Source organism: Hylaeus anthracinus, unplaced genomic scaffold (genome assembly GCF_026225885.1).
Source record: "Hylaeus anthracinus isolate JK02 unplaced genomic scaffold, UHH_iyHylAnth1.0_haploid 3, whole genome shotgun sequence".
Taxonomy (NCBI): Eukaryota; Metazoa; Arthropoda; class Insecta; order Hymenoptera; family Colletidae; genus Hylaeus; species Hylaeus anthracinus.
The window spans coordinates 1106237-1133639 of NW_026535284.1; the positions used below are offsets into that span (position 1 = coordinate 1106237).

The following is a 27403-nucleotide window of genomic DNA, read 5'->3' on the forward strand; positions in this document are numbered from 1 at the left end:
GATTAGAATGTTTTCGAAATGCTTAGCAGCTCAGCGCGGGAGGAGTCAATGTTTTACAAATAGATCTTAGAGCGATCGTAGAAGTTAAGGTGGCTCATGTCCAATTTTGGCCGGTCGCGCTTCACGCTACCCGTATTAAATTTCACACAATATTTTTCTCTCTCTGTCTGCCTTCCTTCGAAAAAAAATTCGCGGTCGCTGATGTCGTATTATTTGCGTTCTCACAGGGTATCTTGCAACGGCACAAAGTTGATTACGATTCTGTTACTCATAGTTTACTTTACGATATAGTAATGTTATCGTTACCCATGATTACAAAATCTTTACTACATTACAGAAACTACAAATAGTTTAAAATTCATGTTGTATTAATTTGTTCGTGAAATTAAGTATATTATTAGTATTATTAACATAATGATGATATACACATTTATATAAATTGTATTTTGTCTTTATAACTTAAGTTTTTTGTATTATTTTATTGAACCCAAAGATTATGTTAAGTTTTGAAGATACTTTTAATCTACAAACTGTAAACGTCAAAATAATATAATGTATGTTAATACTTTTAGTAGCGTGAATTTTATAAATGTATTTTTTCTATCCTTCATTTATCCTTTATTTAAATATTCTTCTGTAATTATATTTTAATATTTACAATAAAATATGTGGGTTTTTTATACAGTATGTTCTCATTAATGATTTGTGTGTATCTCTGACAAGAAATTTGCTGAAAAAATTTACTTGTTGTTTTATATATATTAGTACGATACTTTATAAACATTTTATCATCAAATATGATGCATAATATACATCGTTTGATTTATATTCAGCATATGTGTCCTTGAAGATTCATTATAACGATCAGAGATTTTGATTAAGTATTGAAGTATGCAGAATTTCATGCTTTAAGATATCAAAGCTTTGAAAATCTTTAGTCCGAGCAATAGGAAGCAGTTTAAGAACCAGGACAGGAGATATATATAGCAGGAGGGATTGGGGTCGTTACTAAAATATACACTAAGCAGCAGTCAAGCTCAATTCCCTATTTTAAATTCTTCTTGGTCATAACATTCTCTTAGGTATTGTATTATTTCATTGACGGTAGATCAATCATATTGTTATAGTACTGTTACGTAACATGGAAAATAAGTAAATTTTTACATGAACTTAAAATCACATACTGCTTAACCTAATAAAAATCCTGTTAGTAATTGTTATTTGTTCTATTTGTTTTTAGACATTCACAGCATGGTGTAATTCACATCTTCGTAAAGCAGGAACTGCCATTGAATCAATCGAGGATGATTTTAGAAATGGGCTGAAGCTGATGTTACTCTTAGAGGTAATTTCAGGTGAAACTCTTCCAAGACCAGACAGAGGCAAAATGAGATTCCACAAGATTGCTAATGTTAACAAAGCTCTTGATTATATTGCCAGTAAAGGCGTTAAATTAGTTTCTATAGGAGCAGAGGGTTAGTATTTTTTTTATTTTTCAAATGTTTTCTTGTAATATTTGAGAACTTTGTAAGACTATTATTTAGTTTCTAACAGAAATCGTGGATGGCAACCTGAAGATGACTTTGGGTATGATCTGGACTATAATTTTGAGATTTGCTATCCAAGACATCTCTGTGGAGGAGATGACTGCTAAGGAGGGTCTTCTCTTATGGTGTCAGCGCAAGACAGCACCATATAAGAATGTCAATGTTCAGAACTTCCATCTGTCATTCAAAGATGGCTTGGCATTTTGTGCTCTCATCCACCGTCATCGTCCTGATCTTATTGATTACAATAAACTTAGCAAGGATAATCCTCTAGAGAATTTGAACACTGCCTTCGATGTTGCTGAGAAATATCTCGACATTCCTCGCATGTTAGATCCTGACGGTAAGTACATCGTATATTCCGTTATAAAAAAGTCCTATCGTTGGAAACAAATATTAAGTGTCATATTTTTGATTCTGTTGGTTAATACGAGAGATTTTTTATCCTATTGCTTTAGGCATTTTGTTGGTGTACAGGATGGAACTATGATCAAATGAGTTTTCTCAATGTTATTTAAACGTATAAATTCTTAATATTATGTTCCCTTAATATCATATAGATTTGATCAACACACCCAAGCCAGATGAGCGTGCAATCATGACGTATGTGTCCTGCTACTACCATGCGTTCCAAGGTGCTCAGCAGGTCAGCGTAAAGAAATGCGTGTTGTTCCCTTACTTTGGTTACAAAGCGACCTGTGCTATTCTTCACTAATACAATTAAATTGTATGCTTACTATTTAACAGTGTTTGATCATGCTAATTCCATCACATAATTGTTTATAATTGTTTTGTCCTCAGAAACTAGACACACCCATAGAAAATATTGACTTCTTTCATTTGTCGATATATGTTTTTGTTACCCTTATACTGTACAATGAAATCACAATACTATTATTTAGAGGCACTTGTTAGCTCTTCAATGTACCAACAAATTCCAAGTATCGATTACACTTTTATTCTTTGATGAAGAATAAATAAAATTTACAGTGGACATTATTATGCTAACACTGCATGGTTTGAGTTTCTTTGAATGTGTTTTTCTAGATATGCGAAATACACCAAAGACTGATGAGAGGGCTGTGATGACCTACGTTTCTTCGTACTACCACTGTTTTAGTGGTGCACAAAAGGTGTGTGTGGCATTTGTAATTAACCAAGAATAAATAACAGTCTGATTGCGCGTGTGAAGTTTGTACAGTGAATGTTCAATGAACCAAGTTATAATATAAACGAGAATTATTCTTAAATCTTTATAAGCAATATTTCTACTCTCAATACTCTTGTAAGCAACACTACGCACTCCTAAACTCCCACAAACAATATTTTTTTTCTCAAGAATTTCACAATACAATTATCAGTTTCAAAATTTCCTCAAAAACTATTTTGTTTACCATGAATCTCACAAATAACCATATTCTTTTTAGTCTTTCTTATGATATCCATGAGAAATGAAATATTTGTTTGGGTGAGGGTGGGGATACAGGGACAACCAAGTGTACTGGGTATGCGTAAACTATGATTGCATGATATGGAAGAATGTATTTTTGTTTCATGAAATAAATGTGTTTGCTCCTTATTGTAGGCAGAGACAGCTGCGAATCGAATTTGCAAAGTTCTGAAAGTTAATCAAGAAAACGAAAGGCTTATGGAAGAGTATGAACGTCTGGCATCCGATTTATTGGAATGGATAAGACGAACAATGCCTTGGTTGGCCAGTCGTCAAACTGATAACTCTCTTGCTGGTTGTCAAAAGAAACTGGAAGAATATAGGACGTATCGTCGTAAGCACAAACCACCACGCGTTGAGCAGAAGGCTAAACTCGAAACGAATTTCAATACTTTACAAACGAAATTGAGACTGAGCAATCGGCCCGCGTATATGCCAACAGAAGGCAAAATGGTCTCGGACATTAATAAAGCCTGGAAAGGTAACACATATCATACGTATTAAATAACATGGCCTATGTAAATGTGATGCATAATCATTTTGTAAAAAGATATAAAAGATATTCTTCCATGGAAACAGATAGTTTTTTAAAACTCTGAACTTTTCGGGGAGGGTTGTTCAACAACTTGTGTCTCAGATTTAAATAAGCCATGTATCATTTATTAATAACGAATTCCTATGACTAAAATACTGCACTTACAAGTTTAAAAATCAATTATTATTTGTTTCGATTATAGGCTTGGAGTTAGCAGAGAAATCATTCGAAGAATGGCTACTATCAGAAATGATGCGTCTTGAACGACTCGAGCATCTAGCTCAGAAATTCAAGCACAAAGCTGACGCTCACGAGGAATGGACCGCAGGAAAGGAAGAGATGCTCACGTCGCAGCATTTCCGACAATGTAAACTCAACGAACTCAAGGCTTTGAAGAAGAAACACGAGGCCTTCGAGTCCGACCTTGCAGCTCATCAAGATCGCGTAGAACAAATAGCTGCTATTGCACAAGAACTGAAGTAATACTATAAAATAGTTGATATCTCGTAATTTAACAGGAAATTCTGCGAATGAACTTCAATATCGATAAACTTGTTCTTCCAGTGCCTTGGAGTACCACGACAGCGCAACCGTTAACGCCAGATGTCAACGAATTTGCGATCAATGGGATCGTCTCGGTACTCTTACTCAGCGTAGACGTCAAGCATTAGACGAAGCTGAGCGTATTCTCGAAAAGATCGACGTTTTGCATCTGGAGTTCGCTAAACGAGCTGCTGTGAGTTTGCTTTATTCGTTATAGAAAAACGGTGTTGGACAGAATTGTGTACGAATATTTGTATCTGGATGGGAATTTTGCCTATCTCTGGTGGAGAACTTTACTGGAGTTTATCTTATCGTTATGCATTTCTTAGCCATTCAACAATTGGTTAGACGGAACCAGAGAGGATCTAGTGGATATGTTTATCGTTCACACGATGGAGGAAATCCAAGGACTAATGGATGCTCATGCTGCGTTTAAAGCAACTCTCGGTGAAGCTGACAAAGAGTACAACTCAATTGTGGGATTAGTGCGTGAAGTTGAGTCAATAGTCAAACAGTTCCAAATCCCCGGTGGCCTTGAAAACCCGTATACTACGCTCACTGCATTGGTAAATGAATTTTATAATTTAAAGAAATCGCCTATTGAAAGACGAGACAAAAATATGTGTTCGAATAACCAAGAAAGATGTCGTTTTTGAAGATTGTATTAGTTGCAATAGTTGTAGATTCTTAAATACGTTTAGGCTTATTACATTTCCTTTAATGTTGGCGATAGGACCTTACGAAGAAATGGAGCGATGTTAGGCAACTCGTTCCACAACGTGATGGTACATTGCAAGCTGAACTTCGTAAACAACAAAGTATCCTTTTCTAATTACATACTTTATCATAAAAGATTCTTGTAAATCTCAAAATTAAATATGTTGTTCATTCTATAAATCAACGTATGATTTCTTAATTAAGTAAATAGATAATGAACTGCTTCGACGACAGTTTGCTGAAAAAGCCAATGCTGTTGGACCATGGATAGAACGTCAGTTAGACGCAGTTACAGCTATTGGTCTCGGTCTCCAGGTAAATAATTCATTTAAATGTATTATTTTCCAAACGAAAGTACTAAGATATTAAGATATAATTTCATTTTTCAGGGAACTCTGGAAGATCAGCTGCATCGTTTGAAAGAATACGAACAGGCGGTATACCAGTACAAAGCTCACCTTGAGGAATTGGAGAAGATTCACCAAGCTATCCAGGAAGGAATGATATTCGAAAATCGATACACTCAATACACAATGGAGACACTACGAGTTGGTTGGGAGCAGCTTTTGACTTCGATAAATCGTAACATCAATGAAGTTGAAAATCAAATTCTTACCAGGGACTCGAAGGTAAATTTCTTTGAATGCAATTACATTTTTTTCTCAGTTATAATTGAAATAATTGCAGCATTTATGTACGTATGCCTCTTATGTGTATTGTAGGGCATTACGCAAGAACAGCTTAATGAATTCCGCAGCAGTTTCAATCACTTCGATAAGAACCGAACAGGAAGATTGGCTCCTGATGAATTTAAGTCCTGCCTCGTATCTCTGGGTTATTCTGTTGGTAAGGACAGGCAAGGTGACATCGATTTCCAGCGTATCTTGGCTATTGTTGATCCAAATAACTCTGGTTACGTTCACTTCGATGCATTCTTGGACTTCATGACGCGTGAATCTACGGACACTGACACGGCTGAACAAGTTATCGATAGCTTCCGTATACTTGCTGGTGACAAGGTTTGCATTTATTTTTACAGAATAATTACACTTCGTTTTGTAATGTCAAGGAAGAATATTTTCTGCTTTAAAGAAGTCTCTATTTCATTACTTTTCGATTGGCTTCGGAAAGGTAATAAGAAAATAAATCTAAAAATGTATTTATAATGTATTATCGTGTTTTACAGCCTTTCATCTTGGCCGATGAATTGAGGAGAGAACTACCACCTGACCAGGCCGAATACTGCATTCAACGAATGCCTCCTTACAAAGGAATTAATGCTCCTCCTGGAGCATTAGATTATCGTTCTTTCTCCACCGCTTTGTACGGCGAATCCGATTTGTAAATTTACATATCAAAGAAAGATGAAAAAAAAAACGAGGAAATGTTTTTGGACGATTTCCATTTAAAAAGCAAGTCAAATGATATCCGAAAAGTTTGGTTTACGTTTTTGGTACTCTAACGCACCTTTACAAGTCAAGAATATCAACGCGATTAAGGAATCATTATTTAGTATCAAAGAGTACAGTACAATATTCGGAGCGTTTGTAAGAAAAGGGGTTCTAATAGTTTATACGCGTTATGAGTGTTATCAGTTTTGTATTCGTGATATTATTTTAACGTGAAGGAATCTGATAAAGGCATATTGATAAGTTTTGATACACCGATATTTTGCTAGGATGTCTACCTCCATTGCGGAATAAAATCCTCGTATAGCGTTCAACGTAGGTGGTACGTACTTAAATTAAGTCTGTACAGTGACAATAAATGTCCCAATTTAGATACCTTAACGTTAAAATAGTAACACACAATCGAACGTAACAGTCTCTTTAAGAACGTTTGCTTCTTACCTATGGCTACGATGAATCCTATAATTAGTAAGTTAATTCTTCAATTGTATATAAATGTCCCCGAGAGAAGTCACACGAGTACCACTAATAAAGAAAATGATAAGCATTTCCTTTTCGCAAGCGTTCCAGAAAAGGAATGAAACGAATCTATGTCGAAAAAACGAATAGTATATTTAACAAAGGAAGAGAGATAAAAAAAAACGGAAAGAAAAAGGAGAACGCGATTGAACAATTTATTGCGTATATAATTATCGCTGGCATCGATATTGTAGCTACGTATCGTTAAATATAATCGAAATTCTTTCTACATACAAAGAAAAGAACAAAAAAATGAAAATTTAACGCATTTCATTTAATTTCATATAATTTACTCTTTTTCAAATAATCTTTAATTTATCTAACCGAGAAGCAATTATATTAGTTGTGTTCGAAAAATGTGGGCGTCCCACAGTTCCTAAATACGTTCCTGCGGGTCAGCGATTTTTTTTTTGTTTATCGCGTAAAGTCAAGTTCATCGAGTAAAATGACTTTGAGGAGTCACTTAACTGGAACGTAAGGTATAATTCAAAGTTTGCGTACCGTGCGGAAATTCATATATATATATATGAATAATATGTGTGTGTAAATTGAGGGTATTATTAACGATACAGACGAATTTTTTGGAAATCCTTAAAAACGTACGAATCGACTTTCTCGCTAAGGATCCAGAAAACATAACGCTCGATAATCGAATATAACGTTCATATTTTTTATATAAGCGGCGTATACGAATTTTTTAAACGAGAAGAATAAGCCGCCTTTATATTTCGCAGATCGTAATATTAAACGATACAAACGCGAAACGATGCTAAAGAAAGCAAATTATTTATTTATTCGAATTAAATGATTATTTATTACTGCTCCGATAATTAATTACGGTAGTGAACGAAGCCACCTTTTTCAAAGTATTTATTTTTATAAATATTTCGAGAGAAGTGATATAAAACGAAAGGCCACTGTAATATATATAGGACCTATTATGTAAAATTTCCAAATAGCAGCTGCCATTTCTTGTGTCATGTGTAACAGAGATCACAGTTTTACACGCTGCAGCCTGAAAACCTCATTTAGTCGAATCATTATTGTCCAAATCATTATTACTATTACTATTATTATTATTAATATTATTATTATTACTATTATTGTAAGATCATGAAAGTTGCTCGTGTGTGAAATGCAATTACTTATTCGAGAGAAAGAAAACAAGTATACTGTAACTACTTTTTTTCGCTTGAGGCTTAATGCTTTTTTCATTGTCTATCTTAATGCGTTTTTCAGAGTTCACATAATTTCTCGTACCTTTATTTTCGTTAAAGAAAACAACAAAAAAGTATTGGGCATTTTCAAAGACGAATCACATGAAAAGAAGCACAGAAGAATCTACCAAACGGTATACAATTAGAGACACCAACACGCACACGCACACACATGCACTATTCACATGCATACATATACACCGGAAAGGAATATTCATGATATCAAAACGTATAATAAATTCGAAAGCGTACAGTATACGTATGATGTAGGTATACAGTTGAAACGAAATTTCGTTCGAAAATTGTATTTTCGAGAGTCTCGGTCATATCGTGTCATACTATATACACGTAAACATTCTCATCGATAATCGTATATACATATAATTACAATTCTTATAATTTTATTCTACTCGATGTAATTGTTACGATTATAATTCGATTCGAACATCCGCCCGGCACAGTCATAGTCGTCTCGCATCGCATAAGTTCATACACCCGACGACAAGTTTCTATTCTAGTTTTGCCAAATTTCATCTTACTAAGCTCGTGACGAACTCGGTATTGTAAAATCGGAACACGAGAAAGGAAAAAAAACGAACCAACAATAAGCCTTTGAAAAGGAAGGGAAACTCGCTCAACTTTTTCTACTGGTGTAATGGCGACAAGGCTTGGAATATTGTTTCCAAAAGTTAACCCAGTATGCGTCATATCACGCGGGCGATATAACGAAGGATATTTAAATAAAAATTTCTAACAGTGTGGTTAAACGATGCTTTTATTCCGAATACAAAAACTTTCGCCGTACATAAATTTACAACTGTAAATTGCTCGTTAGGGATAGACTCGAAAGTAAGTACCTACATGTACTCATGGTCGGCGTTTGGGGGGGGGGGGGGGGGGGGGTAACGCCGTCGAGCAACTGCCCGGGGCGCCAGATTTTTGGGAGCGTTGCAGTCCGGTGTCCTTAGTATACGAATATACCGATATACAGGGTGTCCCAAAAATGTTGTAACACCTTGAAAGGGGTGGTTCGGGAAGTGATTTGAAATAACTTTTTCCTTAGCGAAAATGTTGTCCGAGGCTTCGTTAAGGAGATACTAACGGAAAACACTGACCAATCAGAGCGCGCGTATACCGTTGGAACGCCTGCGGTAGCGTATGAGCGCGACCACCTATCGTGTAGCCTCCGCTCAACCGGCATACTCGCGTTCTGATTGGTCGGGGTTTTCGCTTAATATCTCCTTAACGAAACCTCGGACATTTTCGCTAAGGAAAAAGTTGTTTGAAATCACTTCCTGAACCACCCCTTTCAAGGTGTTACAACATTCTTGGGACACCCTGTATATACCCCTGAAGGGGCGCCACGATAATCTTGCCCGGGGCGCCAATATTGCTAAAACCGGCCCTGCATGTACTTTATAAAAAGAAAAAAAGAAAAAATGAAGGCACGATTAAGAGCATTTTTCGATGTTGAACGGTGCACTAGAACGCATAAGTTAATACATCGTCGATACGTTACGCGATAGCGTAAGCTAATTCTACTTATATACAATAACTCTAGAATATTTACACGAAGAAACGTTTTAATGATGATATCACCATTTATTGTTTCCATCGATTATGGCTATCTGCGTTCATAAGCATTAAAGTGATATCGCTCCATTGCACGAACAATCGATATGGAAATCGTGTCACTTTGTACAAAACGAAACGATAGAACAAAATCATACCAATCTTGCTTGGTATTAAGGATAACATAACCTAATGTCAATATTTTTTAGTAGGTTGAGCTATAGACAAGATGTGAAAGTCAACTTAATTTTTTTTTATGGAACGAGGTGTCTTTTAATTACTTTTCAACAAAACATTTTAAAACGTGTACAATTACCTGTATGGTCAAGGGTTATCGAAGGTCGTTCAAGGTCAAGTACGATGGAAAATAATTTACCTCAAAAAACCGATCGAAACACTTCAGTGATTAATTTATTTGCGATGCACATTGCCACTGCACGTATATATAAAATACACTACGATCAGGAAATCTTTCAGCATCCACTACAAATGCACAAATTATATCAATTTTTTCCGTTTTCGTATAACACATTGTAGAAGTTTTTATTACAAAGCATTTTGGTCGGTAGCAGACAGCAGACTAATACGAATATTCATGGATATAATGATCGAACGTCTGTTTACATACTATGATTTGTATAGTGATTGCAAAAACGATATACAGTAATGTTTCGAAAATTGGGACTACCAATTGTTAATGCGCGAAGCACAGCAGGGAATTTTTTATCGGAATTGGTCAAACCTCAACGGACTATTCGAAGGGGATAGTCAACGAGTAAACATAAACAGAAATGAAGATTATTCCGAGTAACAAACTTTACCGATATCCAAGATATTTCTGTATAAACAATTATAAAGGAAAAAATGCGAAAAGTTTGAAAATATTTGTTTTTAATAGAAATGATGGAATTACTGTATATCTTTTGTTGTATTGTGCCAATGATTTTGAAAAAAATTCGGTATATTCTACTCCACGGCGTATGTGTTTGTGAATTTTTTCAGAATTTTTGACTGCAACAATTATAGATGACATGAAATTGTTTGATCGATCTCTGCAGTAAATTAGTTTCCATCGCAGCGACTTTTAATAATACCATTGAAAGTGGGCCAAGAAATGGTTCAAAAGCATAAATGGGGAAAACCCTAGACTTCGAATAAATCTGAAGTTTACCAATATGTTTGTCTCGTTTTCTCTTTTGAACATTTTCCACAGAAGGAATCGAGACAAACACATCGGCAAACTTCAGATTTATTCGAAGCCTAGGGTTTTGCCCATCACTGTTCAAAAGGGTTGTCGTTCCGATTATTAGTTTCGCCAATGGAGAAACAACAAAGCAATTATTACACCTGCGTAAATAGACACCTTCACCTATCAAAGATCTAGTGACATCAAATTATGTCCCTCTTGAAGCTTACCATGTATTGTTCCGTTTAAAATGCTTCACCTTGTTTCGTTTCTTTCCACTTAAAATTTCGTATTTCGATCTCGTAAATCTGATTGCGAAAACAGTGAAAATTAATAACGCGTTACTCTTTGCAGCCGAGTCCAGCGGACCAGTTGCAAATGCCTCCAACCGGATCGTACGACAGTTTATCAGGACAGGTGTATTCAGCACCGACCACCAAACCGTTCACCATTTTCGCGCAAGTGATGAACTTTTTGCAGGAGTACGGATGCGGGAAATTCCCTTGATCAAGACAACGGATGTTACCCTTGTTCGTGAGGAATAGCTTCCCGTTATAGGTGGACTTGGCGATCACAGGCTCTTCCTCGTCCTCGTAATAATCATAGTCAATAACCTGCGGCCGTCTAGGTCTCGTCGTTACGTTCTGTTGAGGTGTATCCTTCGTCTTTGGCTTGTGTCGATCTCCGCGAATCGCCGCGAACCCGATGGTAGTCCTACTCGTTGTCGCGTCTGTTCTAGGTGCTAGCGTAGTGCTTATCCTGCGCCTTAGAGCATTCCTTAACGATGGTCGACCTGATCGTGTAACCCCATACATTATTTTCGTCCCTCAGGGTGAAAAAAAAACTAGAAAAGTCCTGTTAGCACCAACAGTGGGATGGCAAAGAGGATGCGTTAGCACGCACGTGACGTATCCAGGCATGAAGAACAAAAGATGCCTGCTGACGTAAGGATGCAGACAAAAGAGACAGAGAAAGGGAGAGAATGAGAGTATCGATGTGCGTTCGAGTTACACAGGGTGTCCCAAAAATGTTGTAACATCTTGAAAGAGGTGGTTCGGAAGGTGATTTGAAACAACTTTTTCCTTAGCGAAAATGTTGTCCGAGATTTGGTTAAGGAGATATTAACAGAAAACCTCGACCAATCAGCGGGCGCTCCATTGGCATACTCGCGTTTTGATTGGTCGGGGAGCGCGGAGCCTACGCTACCGCGGCCGCTCCAACGGTATACGCGCGCTCTGATTGGTCAATGTTTTCCGTCAATCTAGACACGCGGTAGCGTCTCGACACCAAGTACATGAAAAATTTTCCGCCACCCTGTACACTGCACTGGCGGTGACGCTACCACGTATCTTTTACTCGTAAAACTGCGAATACAACCTAACCTGAAACTTCTTTCATTAATATCTAATCACGCCTGCAATATCTTCTAAATTTAAAAGCATTTTTCTGATGTAAATCGCATGTAAGCTTTCGAATAAAACCAAAATCAATAAAATCGGTCCATGTACAACTGAGATATTGTAATATCATGTCATGAATCTGTTAGAAATTGTAGATTTTTCTTCTGATTCTGATTCTGATTTTTTTTGTCAACACTTAGCCAATAAGAGCTAAGGCCGTTCGTCGATTCGTCGACTCTCGGAATCAGTCGGCAGGGCTCGTCGGCCGGAATTGTAATATGCTTTGACTATATATGTTTACATGGACTGCTCAAGCCTACTCTTTATACACTGAGCAGAACATAACCAACATCTTCATACCAAAAGTGAGACATGACGCTAATGCGCATGCGTCGAATTCGAGACTATAGCAAAAATTACATCTCGATGACAGGCTGACTGGAGCTTTGACCAATGGTCGAAGAGTAGTTCGACAAACCATCCAAAATTTCAATTCGCGCCTTTCCCCACTGCTATCGCCCATTGACTGTAGCGCTTGCGCACAACTGCTTACTCGATACTTTGGCATGGGAGATGTTGGTTACCATTGAGCTCTATCCTAACTGGAGTGTGAACTCCTATAAGAAGTTGAGGCGACGGAGTCCCAGAGAAATGCAAAATGGGTGGTTCCGGTATTATCCTATAGCAAATTTATTTGTAGAGGGGGAACAAACGTATGCCGTAACATAACCTACCCGAGCTTTGCTGAGCATTGTCGAGTGAGTAATTTATGTAAATTATGTATACTATTTCATTATTATGTCATTATTATTAATGTTTCTATCGTTTTATATATAAATAAAAAGGAAATAAAGTTTAAATCTGTACATAATTAATCTGTAAATAATTCCTAGTGCCGCGAAATTCAAACAAAGAGGAGTCTGTTTCTCCCTCCACACATAAATTTGCTATAGGATAATACCACCGGAACCACTCATCTTGCATCTCTCTCGGACCGGCTTCTCTCTCACAGTTCACACTCCAGTTAGGATAGAGCTCAATTTGGTTACTGACTACACTGTAGCTTGAGCAGTCCATGTATGTATGGTCGAAGGTAATATGGCTGCCGCTAACGTCGCTCGTTTATTTCTAACCTGTATAATCCGTCAGTTTGTATTTGTGACATTTGGACGCCGCAAATTGAATAATTATTTTAAAGGCTACGTGTAGTGATATTGTATTGGGAAGTATATGGTTATCACTATACAAATTATCTTTGTAAAAAGAAGTGAGATTCTCATAAAAAACTTCAAAAAAGTAAAAAAAATTATATCAAGCACATGAAAAAGTGGAGGACTTAAAGAGTAATCATAGAAAAATATAAGATTCCCCTTAAAAAAATTCAAGAAAGTAAAAAAAGATGTGAAATCGAAATGAGCAGCCAGTACATGAAGGTCCTTTCCATTAAAGTGCAAGGTGACACTGTGTGACATAATATAAAATTCGGTGCTTTTCAACTATGCACAGCTAAAATGTTGTGTTCAACAATGCAGACGTTCAGACCCTAATGACAACTCATGTAAACTGACTGCTCCACACTGTGGTGATGAAATGAAGAAGCTAAATCGTGTATCAACTACAAACTGAGACTGTTTATACATTTGCTTAGATGTCCGTGGCCTGGAAGTCAAATGCTTGGCGTGGCCAGGTATGGTCAAGGTTTTGATGAATAAGAATTATTTTAATGTAAAATACTGAAAATGTACTCATATTGTCAGTGTTTTAAACTGACACATTATGTGAAAGTCTGTGAGAGAGAAAATATGGGTATTGATGATCTGAGACTGCTTTGCCTGGCCACGCCAAGCATTTGACTTCCAGGCCACGGACATCTAAAAAAATGCATAAACAGTCTCAGTTTGTGGTTTATCTCCTCAATGAAGCCTCGGAGAACATTTTTGCTTAGGAAAAAGTTGTTTCAAATCACCTCCCGAACCACCCCTTTCAAGATGTTACAACATTTTTGGGACACCCTGTATATGGTTGCATTAGTATTTTTGCATTGCACGTTGGTAAACATAATTGAAAGACGATAATGAACTAGTAGGCGAAGAACGAATGATTGAAATTATATAGTGGGAATGCGAGCCATAGAAGTAACACAGAAATTAGCGAAACGGATGAACGACTGTGGTAAAGACGAGGTAGAGCCGACGAACGATTAGTTAGTTTCTAAGTTTTCAATTGAACCCCAACAGCGATGTACCTCTTTGAAGGAAGAAAAATGCGATTAGTTTTTTTATGACGACCAGAGTTTTGTCAAAGACTTCGTGATTGCTGCGCGTTCAGAGAAATATCGACGAATGGAAAAAAGTTTCAATTGTATCGATTGACTCCCAAGAAAGAGTGTGATGTGGTATAAGTCGAAGATTGCGATGAAAGGTTATATCCCAGATGATCCATGAACAATCGTGAGCTATGTGATGTGATCATTTAATTAAGTAGATTAAGAAGTCTGATGATGTAGTAGTTATCAAGTCGAGTGTACCGGTGGACGATGATTGTGAAGTCGGAGGATCCGCCAAGGTCACCGCGATCTCTTGAGCCCGACTACTTTGATCGATATCTTTCTCAGATATCGGCAATTCCGTTGTATTCATCCCGGTATCTGTAACGATATTGGACATATTTATGAAATGCTTATTTCTACTACAAATAATTGAAATTTCTGGGAGAAACAAATGCTGAAACTGTCATGGGTCACCAAAGTTGTCACGTGTCCTTTCTGTAGGATGAATCTATAATTGCACGTTTGTATTATAGATTTATACAGGGAGTCCCAGAACTCCTGTAAAAACCGGAAATGGGGGAATAGCTGACACGATTCCGACCAATAATTTCCTTTGCAAAAATGTCGGTGGGAGCTTCATTTTTGAATTATTAACAAAAAACACTGACCAATCACAGTATAGTATAAGCTCGATGTCAGGACTGGCTGGTTACGCGGCGTACCTAGCTGAGCGCGCGCTGTGATTGGTCAGTGTTTTTCGTTAATAATTTAAAATACAGGAGTTCTGGGTCACCCCGTATATAGTCTACTTTTATTTTTTAAAAAACGTTCTACCTTAAGTTTGTTATTGTCGACAACGGGGAGGTCACGATTTCCGTGACGCCGCGATTTGACCGTGTCTCATTTAATATAATTTATCAAAAAAACAATGCCACAAACCGCGAACGCTTCTTCATTACTTTCTGCGAATTTTCTACAACGCTTTTCATTACATAATTAGGGTGATTTCTGATTCTTATTGTTGCACATTGCAATCGTTTCTGTGTACGAAGTATGTTTACAACTTTCCCACGAAGTGTTTGAGCATCTTCTTCATTACAGACAATTGTTTAATATATCTGATAAACTAATCGTCTTTTTTTTACCTCAATATCCTAATATTTTTTTTTGGGTGTACTTTACTTTGATGGACCGAAAAGTTTTTTTACATAATTCTGTAGATTTTGTCAAGAAAAATCCGAAAATGGTAGTTTTAAGACGAGGAATCTACTTGTTCAGAAGTTATTAGTAGTTAAAAGGGCATTTTACCATATTTGACTGACAATTTCGACGCCATATTGCCTTGTAGCCATACGTTATCGGTAAAACAGATTTTCGTTGGTGGCGTTTTATATTGTTACAGTAAAGTCTCCATAAATGCAAAAACTCGGGACTGACTGGTGCATTCATGGTAGAGTTCGTACATTCTCTGATTTTTGCCGACAAGCATCGAACGAGGAGAAGACCAGCGAATAAAGGAAGATGACGGACTGAAAAAACATAAAGTCTTCATACAATGGACAAACTCGGGATTGACTGGTGCATTCATACTAGAGTTCATACATTCTCTGATTTTTGCCGACAAGCTTCGAACGAGGAAAAGACCAGCGAATAAAGGAAGATGACGTAGAGGAAACATAAAGTCTTCATACAGTGGACAAACTCGGGGCTGACTGGTGCATTCATGGAAGAGTTCGTACATTCTCCGATTTTTACCGACAAGCTTCGAACGTGGAAAAGGACAGCGAATAAAGAAGTGGACGGAGCGAAAACACAGAGACCTCATACAATGGACAAACTCGGGACTGACTGGAGCATTCATGGTAGAGTTCGTACATTTCCTGTTTTGTTCCGACAAGCTTCGAACGTAGAGAAGGACGGAATAAAGAAGAGGACGGAGTGAAAAAACATGAAGTCTTCATACAATGGACAAACTCGGGACTGACTGGTGCATTCATAGTAGAGTTCATACGTTCTCTGATTTTTGCCGACAAGCTTCGAACGCAGATAAGGACAGCGAATAAAGTAAAGGACGGAACGAAAACGCCAGGGTATGTCGGTGAGACGATGTAATGCAACGGTGAAACTTTTTCATTATTAACTTTTTTGTTGTAAAACTTTTACCATCATATTCTTGACATTTTTCTGATTAAAATGATACCAAACACGACGGAATTCGCAACGTATTTACTTGTAACAACTTATCATATCGTAGAACACTAACTATTAATAATAAAATAAAGTAATAAAAAAAGATGGAGAGTAAATATCATCCGAATTATATCGTGTTCGATCTTATTTGAATCAGAAAAATGTCTGGAATATGGTGGTAAAAGTTTTACAACAAGAAAGTTAATAATAAAAAAGTTTCACCGTTGCATTACATTGTTTCGCCGACATATTTCGGCGTTTTCGCTCTGTCTTACTCTTTACTCGCTGTCCTTGTCTACGTTCGACGCTCGATGGAAATGGTTTCTGTGCATTTATACTAGAGATATTTGTGCATTCATGAAGATATTACTGTATACCTATTTTTGAAAACTTCATTCAAACGAAATACTATCATTTTCCATAAAAAAAAAATTAATTTTTGAAAAGTCGGGTGCCAGGTTCACATAGCTCACAAAGCAGTTTAGTAAATTATGGTCTTCTGGATGCATTCAATGAAGTCGTTAAACTTTAATTAGTTCGATGTCGATGTATTTCATGATTAATCTTTCTACTCACCGAGTTTTTCGTTTCCATCGGTCGGACGATTCTTCCGATTGTTCGCAAGCGCGTTGGAAGACTTGTTTTGTGACGATGTCAAAGTGACTGGAGTTGGTTTCCGCAACCTGGTCGACGGAAGACTTCCTGGTATTCGCGGAGACATTACCGTAGACTTAGAGGAATTCACCTGTTCGCGGAGCATACGCAGATTGTATTTCGTGTCGACACGCCGAAACGATAAGTACAACTTCTAATTTAATATTGACAGTATCAGTCGGCAATCAATTGGTATAAACAAACGATACAAGCTTATACTATAAAGTATATTTAAAATCAACTAAACGACATACAACTTTGATATTCTCCGAGGAATAAAGTTTCTTGAGCAGAAGTCGCATTTATCATTATGATGCAAAGGGTATAGTAGGATAAGGGGGTCAAATTGATCAATGAACATATCAATTAATAGAGTGTTAAAAAAAACCATCTCTGCCAAGTTTCAACCCCGTATCCTTATTGGAAGGGTAGTTACAGGGAAAAATGCAATTTACAGTTTAACCTGTATATCTTTTGTTGTACTGTATCAAAAATTTTGAAAAAAATTACAGATATTCTACTCTACGGTTTACGTGTTTTTTGAGAATTTCTGACTGCAGAATGAATTTTTAAAAAATTCGAAAAGTTTAAAAATATTTTTCTTTTAATAGAAATTATGAAATGACCACGTTTATATTTTTGCATTGTTAGTGTCTTGTTATGATTATTAATCAGTATTTTTTTCCGATTTTTGAAAGTGGGGAAACGATGTTGGGAATGACTCATGTTAAAGTTAAGTATTCATTGATGTCTTTTTGGACATTTTCAATGTTCTAAATTTTATATTATTTGATACATGTAAAACTATTTTGAACATGTATATAATGACCATTCGATGCAGTAAAAATATCAATTAGCCGAATATATTACTCTTCTGCGAACAAAAATTTAATAGATATTAACTTATAATTTTTTTGTATGTTTTACACCTCTACAAAAAAACTGAAAAAATTATATATTAATAACGGCAATAAGTTATTAAAACTATCACAATATGGACATGGTCATATGAAAAATTAAGATAATAATATAAACAAATATCGGTTTTTGATTTTTCCAATATCGTTCCATCGCTTCCAAAAATTTGAAAAAATTATAGATTAATAACCATAACAAAACACTAACAGTGTAAAAATATAAACGTAGTCATTTCATATTTCTATTTAAAAAAAAAATATTTTTAAACCTTTCGAATTTGTTAAAAATTTATTGTGCAGTCAAAAATTCTGAAAAAATTTACAAACACGTACGCCATAAAGTATAATATCTGTAATTTTTTTCAAAATTGTTGATACAGTACAACAAAAGATATACAGGTTAAACTGTAAATTGCATTTTTCCCTGTAACTGCCCTGCCAGTAAGGGTACGGGGTTGAAACTTGGTACAAATGGTTTTTTTAAACACTCTATTAATTGATATGTTCATTGCCCAGTTTGGCTCGAGGGCGCTTTGGACCCTTATCCGGCTATACCCTTTGCACAAAGTCTGAGATGCTGTTCCATTTAGTGTTCGATTTCCTGTGGAATGACCCTAACGTAACAAGTATTCTCAACCAAAGGTGGCTACACTAACGCCATCTCGTTGTAACTTCTAACCTGAAATTCTTAATATTTCCCTATTTTATTCGATTCTATGATTAATTAATACCGATTGAGCTGTCAGCCATTTTACTTCAAATATTCGAGGCAATTAAGCGCTAAAACGATGTACAAGAATAGGGGTGAAAAGACCAATTAGAGGGCAAGCGAACGACATGAACAGTGGCACATCATTCTCGTGTTAAACACCCGAATATAATAGTTAAGCATTAACCCTTTGCTCTCTCAGTGCAAACTGTGGCACTCTAAGTTCTCATGCTTCCTACTCGAAAATGTCAACCTACTACAAAAATGGAAGGAGGCGGATTGAACTATATTCTTTAGAAGCGTAAAGGCGCGTTCTCACTTCAATTCGCGCTGCCTTCGAGGAGCGATTGTTCTCGTAGTTAGCTGAAGCATAGTATAAGTACAACCAGTAGCGTCGCTTGGCTAAATAAAGTAGCGTCCGCAAATGTGCAAACCATGAAGACTGTATAAGGAGATCCAACTCCCTAAGAATGTTACTAGAAAACTGTTAGCAAAATCCCGAACTTGAAGTTATGAATATTTCGTCCACTCGCGGCGCAAGTGCGCACAGACTACGATATACAGTGGCGAGCATATAAATAGGAAAAATGTTTTGTTATCATATAAGACGTTGTTCTGCAGTCCCGATTGGTATATCTCCTTTAGTCTTTCCATACTTCAGAAGTACATTTCCTAAGCTTTACAAAGCTGTATAGTTCTAATTACTAACGCCGTTTCATTAATATAACAAAATAGTAGACTTGAAATAAGGACATTTTTGGAGAGCATCTAAAACTGAGTTTCTTATTTTCAACGCACATTTTGGTAAGTTCATGTGATTATAAAGTACAAGTAGTAATATCATATGTAAAGTGCAGTTAGGTATATCAGTTTTCGCACATAGAAATGGGTCGTGGCAAACATGTTACAACTGTCCAACGTCTAGAAATTCTCTGCTTTCGGAATGAAAAATTAACGCTTCGTAAAATTTCTGAGCATCTTAAAATCTTAATTAACGTTGTCCATTCAAGCACTTAAACATATTAAAGTAAATGGCACTGTTGATAATAAAATACGCAATGAAAGACCACGAAAAACAACACCACGATTGGATCGAACGATACACCGTCTTTCAGAAGCGGACCGATTTGAGGCTGCGGTTGATGTTCATCGTGAAATTTCCAAACAAATGGACACAGAAATTAGTGTTCACACCGTTCGGGGCCGTTTGAATGAATTTGGACTAAGAGGACGCATCGCCCTTAAAAAACCATTTATTAGTCAAAAGAACCGTAAGGCAAGACTAGCCTTTGCTAAAGACCATCTTCTCTGGACAAGAGAGAAATGGGCGAAAGTAATTTTTACTGACGAGTCTAAGTTTAATCGCTTAGGATTAGATGGAAGAACTTATGTACGACGTCAAATAGGTGAAGAATTTAATCCGATGTGTTTAAAATCAATCGTTAAAGAAAGAGGTGGGGCTCTGTGATGGTCTGGGATGGTATGACCAGAAACGGTCCTGGTCCAATTTGCCGTATTAATGGCATCATGGACCAGCATCTTTATGTCGACATTTTAAACGAACATTTAATGCCATTTAGTCGAGAAAATTTGCCAGCCGACTGGATATTTCAGGCTGATAATGATCCAAAACACTGGTCACGAAAGGCAAAACGGTCCTTGGAGGAACATAAAGTTAGAATCATGGGTTAGCCTGCTTAGTCGCCGGATTTAAATCCGATAGAGCACCTTTGGAACGACGTGGATAAAGAAATTAAAACAAAAACCTTTCACAATTAAATGATTTATACGATGTGATAGAAGAAACTTGGAAAAGTATTTCAATCGATCGCTATATTCGTCTTATTGACTCTATGCCACGTCGCTATGCTGAGGTAATAAGAAAAAAGAGAGGCCTAACAAAATATTAATTTGTTATTGTGAATATGTTGTTTATATTATAAAATAAAATACTTTTGATAAATAATTCTGTAGTTTCCTATTTAGATGCTCTCCAAAAATGCCCTTATTTCAAGTCTACTATTTTTTTTTATATTAATTAAACGGCGTTAGTAATTAAAACTATACAGCATTGTAAAGCTTAGGAAATGTACTTCTGAAGTATGGAAAGACTAAAGGAGAAATACCAATCGGGACTGCAGAACAACGTCTTATATGTTAACAAAACATTTTCCCTATTTATATGTTCTCCACTGTATATACATATGTCCTATGTGTATATATTATCTATTAATATATAGATGATAAAGCCTAAAAAAATTCATATGTATTTTCCAATAACAAGTGGACTGCCGGTCAAGTGCAGGGCAATCTGAAGATTATCTGTACATAAATTGTATACAAATGTATATCGTAGTCTGTGCTCTGTTGCGCCGCGAGTGGTAGAAATATTCATAACTTCAAGCTCAGGATTTTGATAACACTTCTACACTACACAGTTAGAACTCCTTATACCATTAAGCTCTATCCTAACTGGAGTGTGAACTCCTGTAGGAAGAAGTAGAAGCGACGGAGGTCCGAGAGAAATGCAAAACGGGTGGTTCCCTTCGACCATACATACATGGACCGCTCAAGCTATAGTGTAGTCCGTAGCCAACATCTCCCATGGCAAAGTTACGAGTAAGCAGTTGTGCGCAAGCGCTACAGTCAATGGGCGACAGCAGTGGGGAAAGGTGCGAATTGAAATTTTGAACGGTTTGTCGAACTACTCTTCGACCATTGGTCAAAGCTGCAGTCAGCCTGTCATCTAGATGGAATTTTTGCTATAGTTCTCGAATTTGACGCATGCGCATTAGCGTCATGTCTCACTTTTGATATGAAGATGTTGGTTACGCTCTGCTCAGTGTATAAAGAGGAGGCTTGAGCAGTCCATGTATATATGGTCCAAGGTGGTTCTGGTATTATCTTATAGCAAATTTATTTGTAGAGGGGGAACAAACGTACGCTGTAACATAACCTACCCGCGGATCGCTAAGCATTGTAAACCTAAAGCATTATATAGCTGTAATAATTCTATTTTCAGATTCTTTTCCGCATAAAATTGGATAAATACAATATAAATTAAATTGTGACAAATAATAAAATTTAGCTCTATACCAAATTGTATATATAGTGTGTAGAATGTATTCGTACACCAATCAATTTCGCAAAATACTTTCGTATGAAATTGTAGTTTTTTAACTTCTTTTTTTATAATCAATGATAATTTACATATTCTCGGAAATCTGTAAGATAGATATAGTCCAAACAACATTTACTAGTTAACATAATTTGTGAAATTAACAAAAAAATCAGGAAAGTGGGTAAAAGTATAGAAGCAATAAGTATTTGAACGATTCTTATGACGAACCATTTACAATAGAGTTTGTAACGTAAACACATTAGTTTATTGCTCCGTACGAATTAGAAAACATCAAATTACCAGGAAAGTATTTTTAAAAATGGCTCTAATAGAGGAATTGGAGAAGATCCCACTTCGAATAACTAATAATTTAGTTAATTTAACGCTTAGAAGAGTTGTAATAATTATAAAATCAAAAGGAAATCCCACGAAGGAAGTATTATATACTTGTAAATTAATGTAAATTTTTTTTTTTTAATGAAGTTTTAAAAATTAAACAGTTGTGCGAATACTTATTGCTACAATATTTCTATCGATTAATTGTTTTTTTTTGTTAATTTCGTAACTTACATAAATAGCTATTTTTTTTGTAATCTATCTATTCTAGAGATTTTGGAGAATATGTAGAATGTCATTGTTTATAAAAAATAAGTTAAGAAATTACAATTCTACATAGTTTTTTTGGAAATTGATTGGTGTACGAATACTTTCTACACCCACTGTATTTGTATGATCTAAATTATTGTATGTAAATTATGTATACTATTCCATTATTATGTCATTATTATTAATGTTTCTATCGTTTTATATATAAATAAAAAGGAAACAAAGTTCAAATCTGTACGAATATTTTTTTGCGCATCAAACAATTGCTAGTGCCGCGAAAAGCAAACAAAGAGGAGTCTGTTCTCCCTCCACACATAAATTTGCTATAGGATAGTACCGGAACCACTCATCACCACTTCTATCTTAAAGTTCTATCTCAAAGCACTCCAGTTAGGATAGAGCTCAATGGATAACACTTCTACACTACACAGTTGGGATTTTTAATACGGTCTTCAAGGTCCATACCAAGAACATGGCGACGACGTTGTTTCCTATATTGTACACTAGATGGTACTAAAATAATAACCGACATGTGGCGACCTTTACCTACGCTGGCACAAAGAAGAAAGTGAATTTCACGACAGCGACATCTTGCGTTTACCGATATAACTATGAAACTAACAAAATATAACTTGTTCATCTATAGGAGTTACTTCAGTGGATGATTCAACCGAAAGGCCTAGTAAAGTACAAATACGATTTTAAATGAAAGTGTTATTGTTTTTAAGATGTTTCCTCCATTCATTTATCCAAGAAATCCTACAGAATCGAAAGATTCTTGTAACGTGGTGTTCAACACAATTGCAAACGCCACAGACACCACGCGCAGCGTCACACGTCAATTCAATTTATTACACAGCGTAATTTATTTTTACAATCTATAAAATATATTTTTTTGTATAGAAAAATATGAATAGAATGTTTTTTTTCTAAAACACTATATTAGTTAAATTACGGCACTTATGTTCAGTGTTTTATACATACCGTTTGCAATTGCCTTTCTGTTTCTTTCAGTTTAAATATGCGCGCGGTGCATACCAACACATGACGGACTTAGGACACCGACATCAAAAGTGCCGATACGGAGTGACGCTACTGGTTGTACCCAGGGCCGGTTTTAGCAATATTGGCGCCCCGGGCAAGATTATCGTGACGCCCTGTCAGGGGCATATACAGGGTGTCCCAAAAATGTTGTAACACCTTAAAAGAGGTGGTTCGGGAGGTGATTCGAAACAACTTTTTCCTTAGCGAAAATGTTGTCCGAGGCTTCGTTAAGGAGATATTAACGGAAAACCCCGACCAATCAGAGCGCGAGTATGCTAGTGGAGCGCCCGCGGTAGCGTATGAGCGCGGCCGTCCTAGCACGTAGTCTACGCTCCATCGGCATACTCGCGCTCTGATTGGTCAGTGTTTTCCGTTAATATCTCCTCAACGAAGCCTCGGACAACATTTTCGCTAAGGAAAAAGTTGTTTCAAATCACCTCCCGAACCACCCCTTTCAAGGTGTTACAACATTTTTGGGACACCCTGTATATTGGTATATTCGTATACTAGGGACACCGGACTGCGACGCCCCAAAAAATTTGGTGCCCCGGGCGGTTGCCCCCCCCCCCCCAACGCCGGCCCTAGTTGTACCTATACTGTGGCTGAGGTGATCGCGAAAAGTAGATATTCGATAGACTACAATCAGACTCAAGTGTCTTTCCGGCGCGTGTCGAATACGTGAGAAGGCGCTTTAACGCAACAGTCAATCGAGTACAAAGGGTTAAGGAGGTACTCTTTTCTTTCTTTGTCGGAAAATGGATTTTCTTTTAATTTTCTTTTTGCTCGGAGTCTTTAAAATATTTCCGACAAATTAAATTTACAAAATTTCACAATTGCCAAAATTATAACCGTTTATATCGCAGGCTGTCCCATTAAGCTGATTGAACATAAAACTTTAAAGAGGTTCTCTTTTATTTTAGGGCAAAAAATAATTATTTTTATATTCTTGTTGCGTGAAGTTTTTGAGAAATTTTTCGCAAAGTATATTAAAAAAGGTTCAAAATTACAAAAAAAAACGAAACATTAAACGAGTTTTTCATATATGTTATCGATTTTTTCTGCTCTTTTTTGTCTGCTTTTAAATCCCAACTCAGAACAAGAAAATATCGAAATCAACTTATAATAAGTCAAAAAAAAGTATACAGTGTCAAAAATCGGTAGTGATAATAATTTATAGTAAAAAAGAATTTTTTTTTAATTTTTAAAAATGGAAAAAAAAAAAGTAATTGTGGAAGGCCCACTACCGGACCGGGCTTAAGTTGCAGGATGGATAGAAGTTTAAAATAGAAAATCTTCAAGAAAATCGAAGGATACACACAGTTTTAAAAACACGATTGAACACTTATAATTGAAAAATTTCGTTTGAAAACACTTTTAATATTTTTTTTGTACTTTTTTCCGTAAAGGCTATCTAAAAACGAAAATTTTGAAAAAAGAACAATTGAATTTCGATCATTATTAATAAAGTTATGAGCATAAAACCAAAAAGAGAGCGGTTTTTTTTTTAAATTTGATATTTTTTAAACCACTAATAAAAAAAATCTCAAAATTTCCCAGGAATCCTCTTTTGAGGGGTACTAAAAAATACCAAAAAATTAAGAAAATCAAAAAAAAGTTTTTGAAACCGTCCGATTCGGCGTGGAATGCCCCATATGTATGTATAAATAAACGTACCAAATTTTAAAAGCTTTTGTCAATTACTTTGGCTGCAAAACAGTCACGAAAATCGAATTTAACTGGTATAAAGTAAAAGAGTACCCCCTTAAGATACATCGTAGAATGAACAGATGATAAGCGTAGTTTAGACGCGTGAGTACGTGCGACACGCGTCTCTTGGAAGAGGAAGATTTGTGTTAATTTATCTGAGCACAGAAAATAATCAGCGGCAGATGAAGATAAGTAGGCATGGCGGCGAGACAGGTGTCCGTCGAGTTTCCTTTGTAAAACGATCCTCTCTGGATACCGTTCTTCCTTTGCAGTTATAGAACTCTCTCTCGTTAATAGTGGTCGAAGAAGAATCGAATCAGCTTCTTGTTTTGTTAGACACGAAATGAGAGGCGATCGAGGAGCTTGCGTTTTGTTACGTATGCGTAGGTAGAGAAACTCGTCGACGCTTGGCTTCGTCGTCTTTTGTTTTTTCTCCGGTTCGAATGGTAAATTAGCCAGCGATAGAGAGGTCAGTTTGTTTCGACGGTGTTTTTACCGCTTCCATTTTGTTTAGTTTAGGCGTAAAGAGAGGAAGAGCGATAGCGCTTATGTTAGCGTATGTTTTAAGGAATTGTTACGTTTTTTTGTTTGTTTTTGTTTTTTGTTTCTATGCCGTTGAGTTTCGAATGTAGGAAGTTTAAGTCTAAACTGACCTCAGGTTTGGCTCGATCGATAGCTTTCTCGACCGGAAGTTCTTCACCATGGACATTCGTTTCGATCGCGTATGGCACGAGCTTCTTTCCGTTGTTCACCTCTCCTTCGTCGTTTGGATTTTCCACCGAGTTATTTGCCCTCGTCTGAATGGCTTCGACCACTTTTGGCTTTTCGTGATTGTGGGAATTGTTAGGTGTGCGAGGAACTGTAGCAGAGCCGTTCACAGGCCTGCGTTGTCGCCCTCTGTAAATGGTTACGCGTCGTCGAGGCTGTTGAGGTCTCGTCACCTTTTTCGACGAGTTTTCCTTGGTGTCGACAGACGGTCTACCCCGATGACGATTCCCCCTGCGACCAAACTCGTGATCCGAGTCGAACTTGATCTTCTGTCGACCACGGTTGGTACGCCTAACCAGTGTAGTCGTAGACTTATCGACAGAGGTTGAAGATGGCGTTGCGATCGTTGTTGACGTAATCATCTCTTGATCGCTCGTTGAGTTTCCTCTATTTTGGACACTCTGCGTTGCTGTAACGATCTCCTGGGTTGCCTCTGAACTTGGCCCAGGATTTCGGGTATTTAACTTCTCTATCACCGACTCTGATGTATCATTTATAGCAATATAAGTTGTAGTGGCTTCATGCAAAGTTACAGTACTTGCTTTCTCGGATACAGCGTTCGAGGAAATAGAATAACCACTTGTGGTAGGTGAAAGAACGCTTGTCAATTTAGTTGCGTTTGAATTTGTAACATCGATTAATAATTCAGAAGAATTGGTAGTTGTCATCGCTGGGGAATCATTGATCGAGGGTTCTCCAGTCGTATAATCATTCGACTGCAAGGGAGTAGTCAACGAAAATTCTGTAGGAGTTGGAATCGTGGAAGATGTAGCATCTGCTCTCGATAAATCTATTTCCGTTTGTTCCGGGATAGTTGGAGGAGTTGTGGTTCTGATTCTCCTTCTAACTCCAATCCTGTTTCTAATTACGCGTGTCACTTGACGATCAGTGATCGAAAAAGCTGTCGTGGATTCGGTGTATTTCGGTATACCACGTTGACGCAGCTGTTGCGTTATAGGTTTGGGATCCTTCTCTTCGTTGTCTCTACCATTCGTGCCCACAGAAGTCGACAGATTTTCTGTGGGGTTTCTGGAAGTCGATGTTACAGTTGTGGTCGACGTGCGAGTACTTTCTTTAGTTTTGGTCTGTTCAAGAACGGTATCGGTTGTTATAGTTATGTTAAATATAGGTTGCCTTTTGACGTTATTATTGTGGCTTTCCACTTCCGTAGGTAAGGTAGTCGATGCTGTTGATAACCTACTCGAGTCAGTAGGTAAGGTAGTCGATGCTGTCGATAAGCTATTCAATTCGGTAGGTAAGGTAGTCGATGCTGAGAGTAACCTACTCGATTCGGTAGGTAAGATAGTCGATGTTGTCGGTAAG

The 27403-nt window shown here is 36.8% G+C and overlaps 2 protein-coding genes across 6 annotated transcripts in view; one reads left to right on the forward strand and one right to left on the reverse strand.

Annotated features, from left to right (window-relative positions):
* Positions 1–8704, forward strand: part of LOC128894215 (alpha-actinin, sarcomeric) — a 37279-nt gene extending 28575 nt beyond the window's left edge. For 3 of the 5 annotated variants that reach the window (XM_054155812.1, XM_054155813.1, XM_054155810.1), the window contains exons 3-14: positions 1241–1475; positions 1555–1890; positions 2108–2193; positions 3133–3478; positions 3735–4011; positions 4097–4268; positions 4405–4641; positions 4809–4893; positions 5004–5107; positions 5182–5421; positions 5515–5811; positions 5979–8704. In XM_054155812.1, the coding sequence (XP_054011787.1) occupies positions 1241–1475; positions 1555–1890; positions 2108–2193; positions 3133–3478; positions 3735–4011; positions 4097–4268; positions 4405–4641; positions 4809–4893; positions 5004–5107; positions 5182–5421; positions 5515–5811; positions 5979–6137 (2574 nt within the window). In that variant the 3' untranslated portion in view covers positions 6138–8704. Of the gene's footprint in view, positions 1–1240; positions 1476–1554; positions 1891–2107; positions 2198–2594; positions 2681–3132; positions 3479–3734; positions 4012–4096; positions 4269–4404; positions 4642–4808; positions 4894–5003; positions 5108–5181; positions 5422–5514; positions 5812–5978 lie in introns of all 5 variants that reach the window. The other 2 variants (XM_054155814.1, XM_054155811.1) reach the window with 2 other exon arrangements.
* On the reverse strand, positions 8444–27389 carry LOC128894248 (uncharacterized). Its single transcript, XM_054155891.1, has 4 exons — positions 25966–27389; positions 17131–17299; positions 14623–14742; positions 8444–11488 (listed from the first exon to the last, which is right to left on the reverse strand). Exons 1-4 carry the CDS (start codon positions 26746–26748, stop codon positions 11037–11039), a joined length of 1524 nt encoding a protein of 507 aa, XP_054011866.1. The 5' UTR covers positions 26749–27389; the 3' UTR covers positions 8444–11036.
* Positions 27390–27403: the final 14 nt, after the last annotated feature.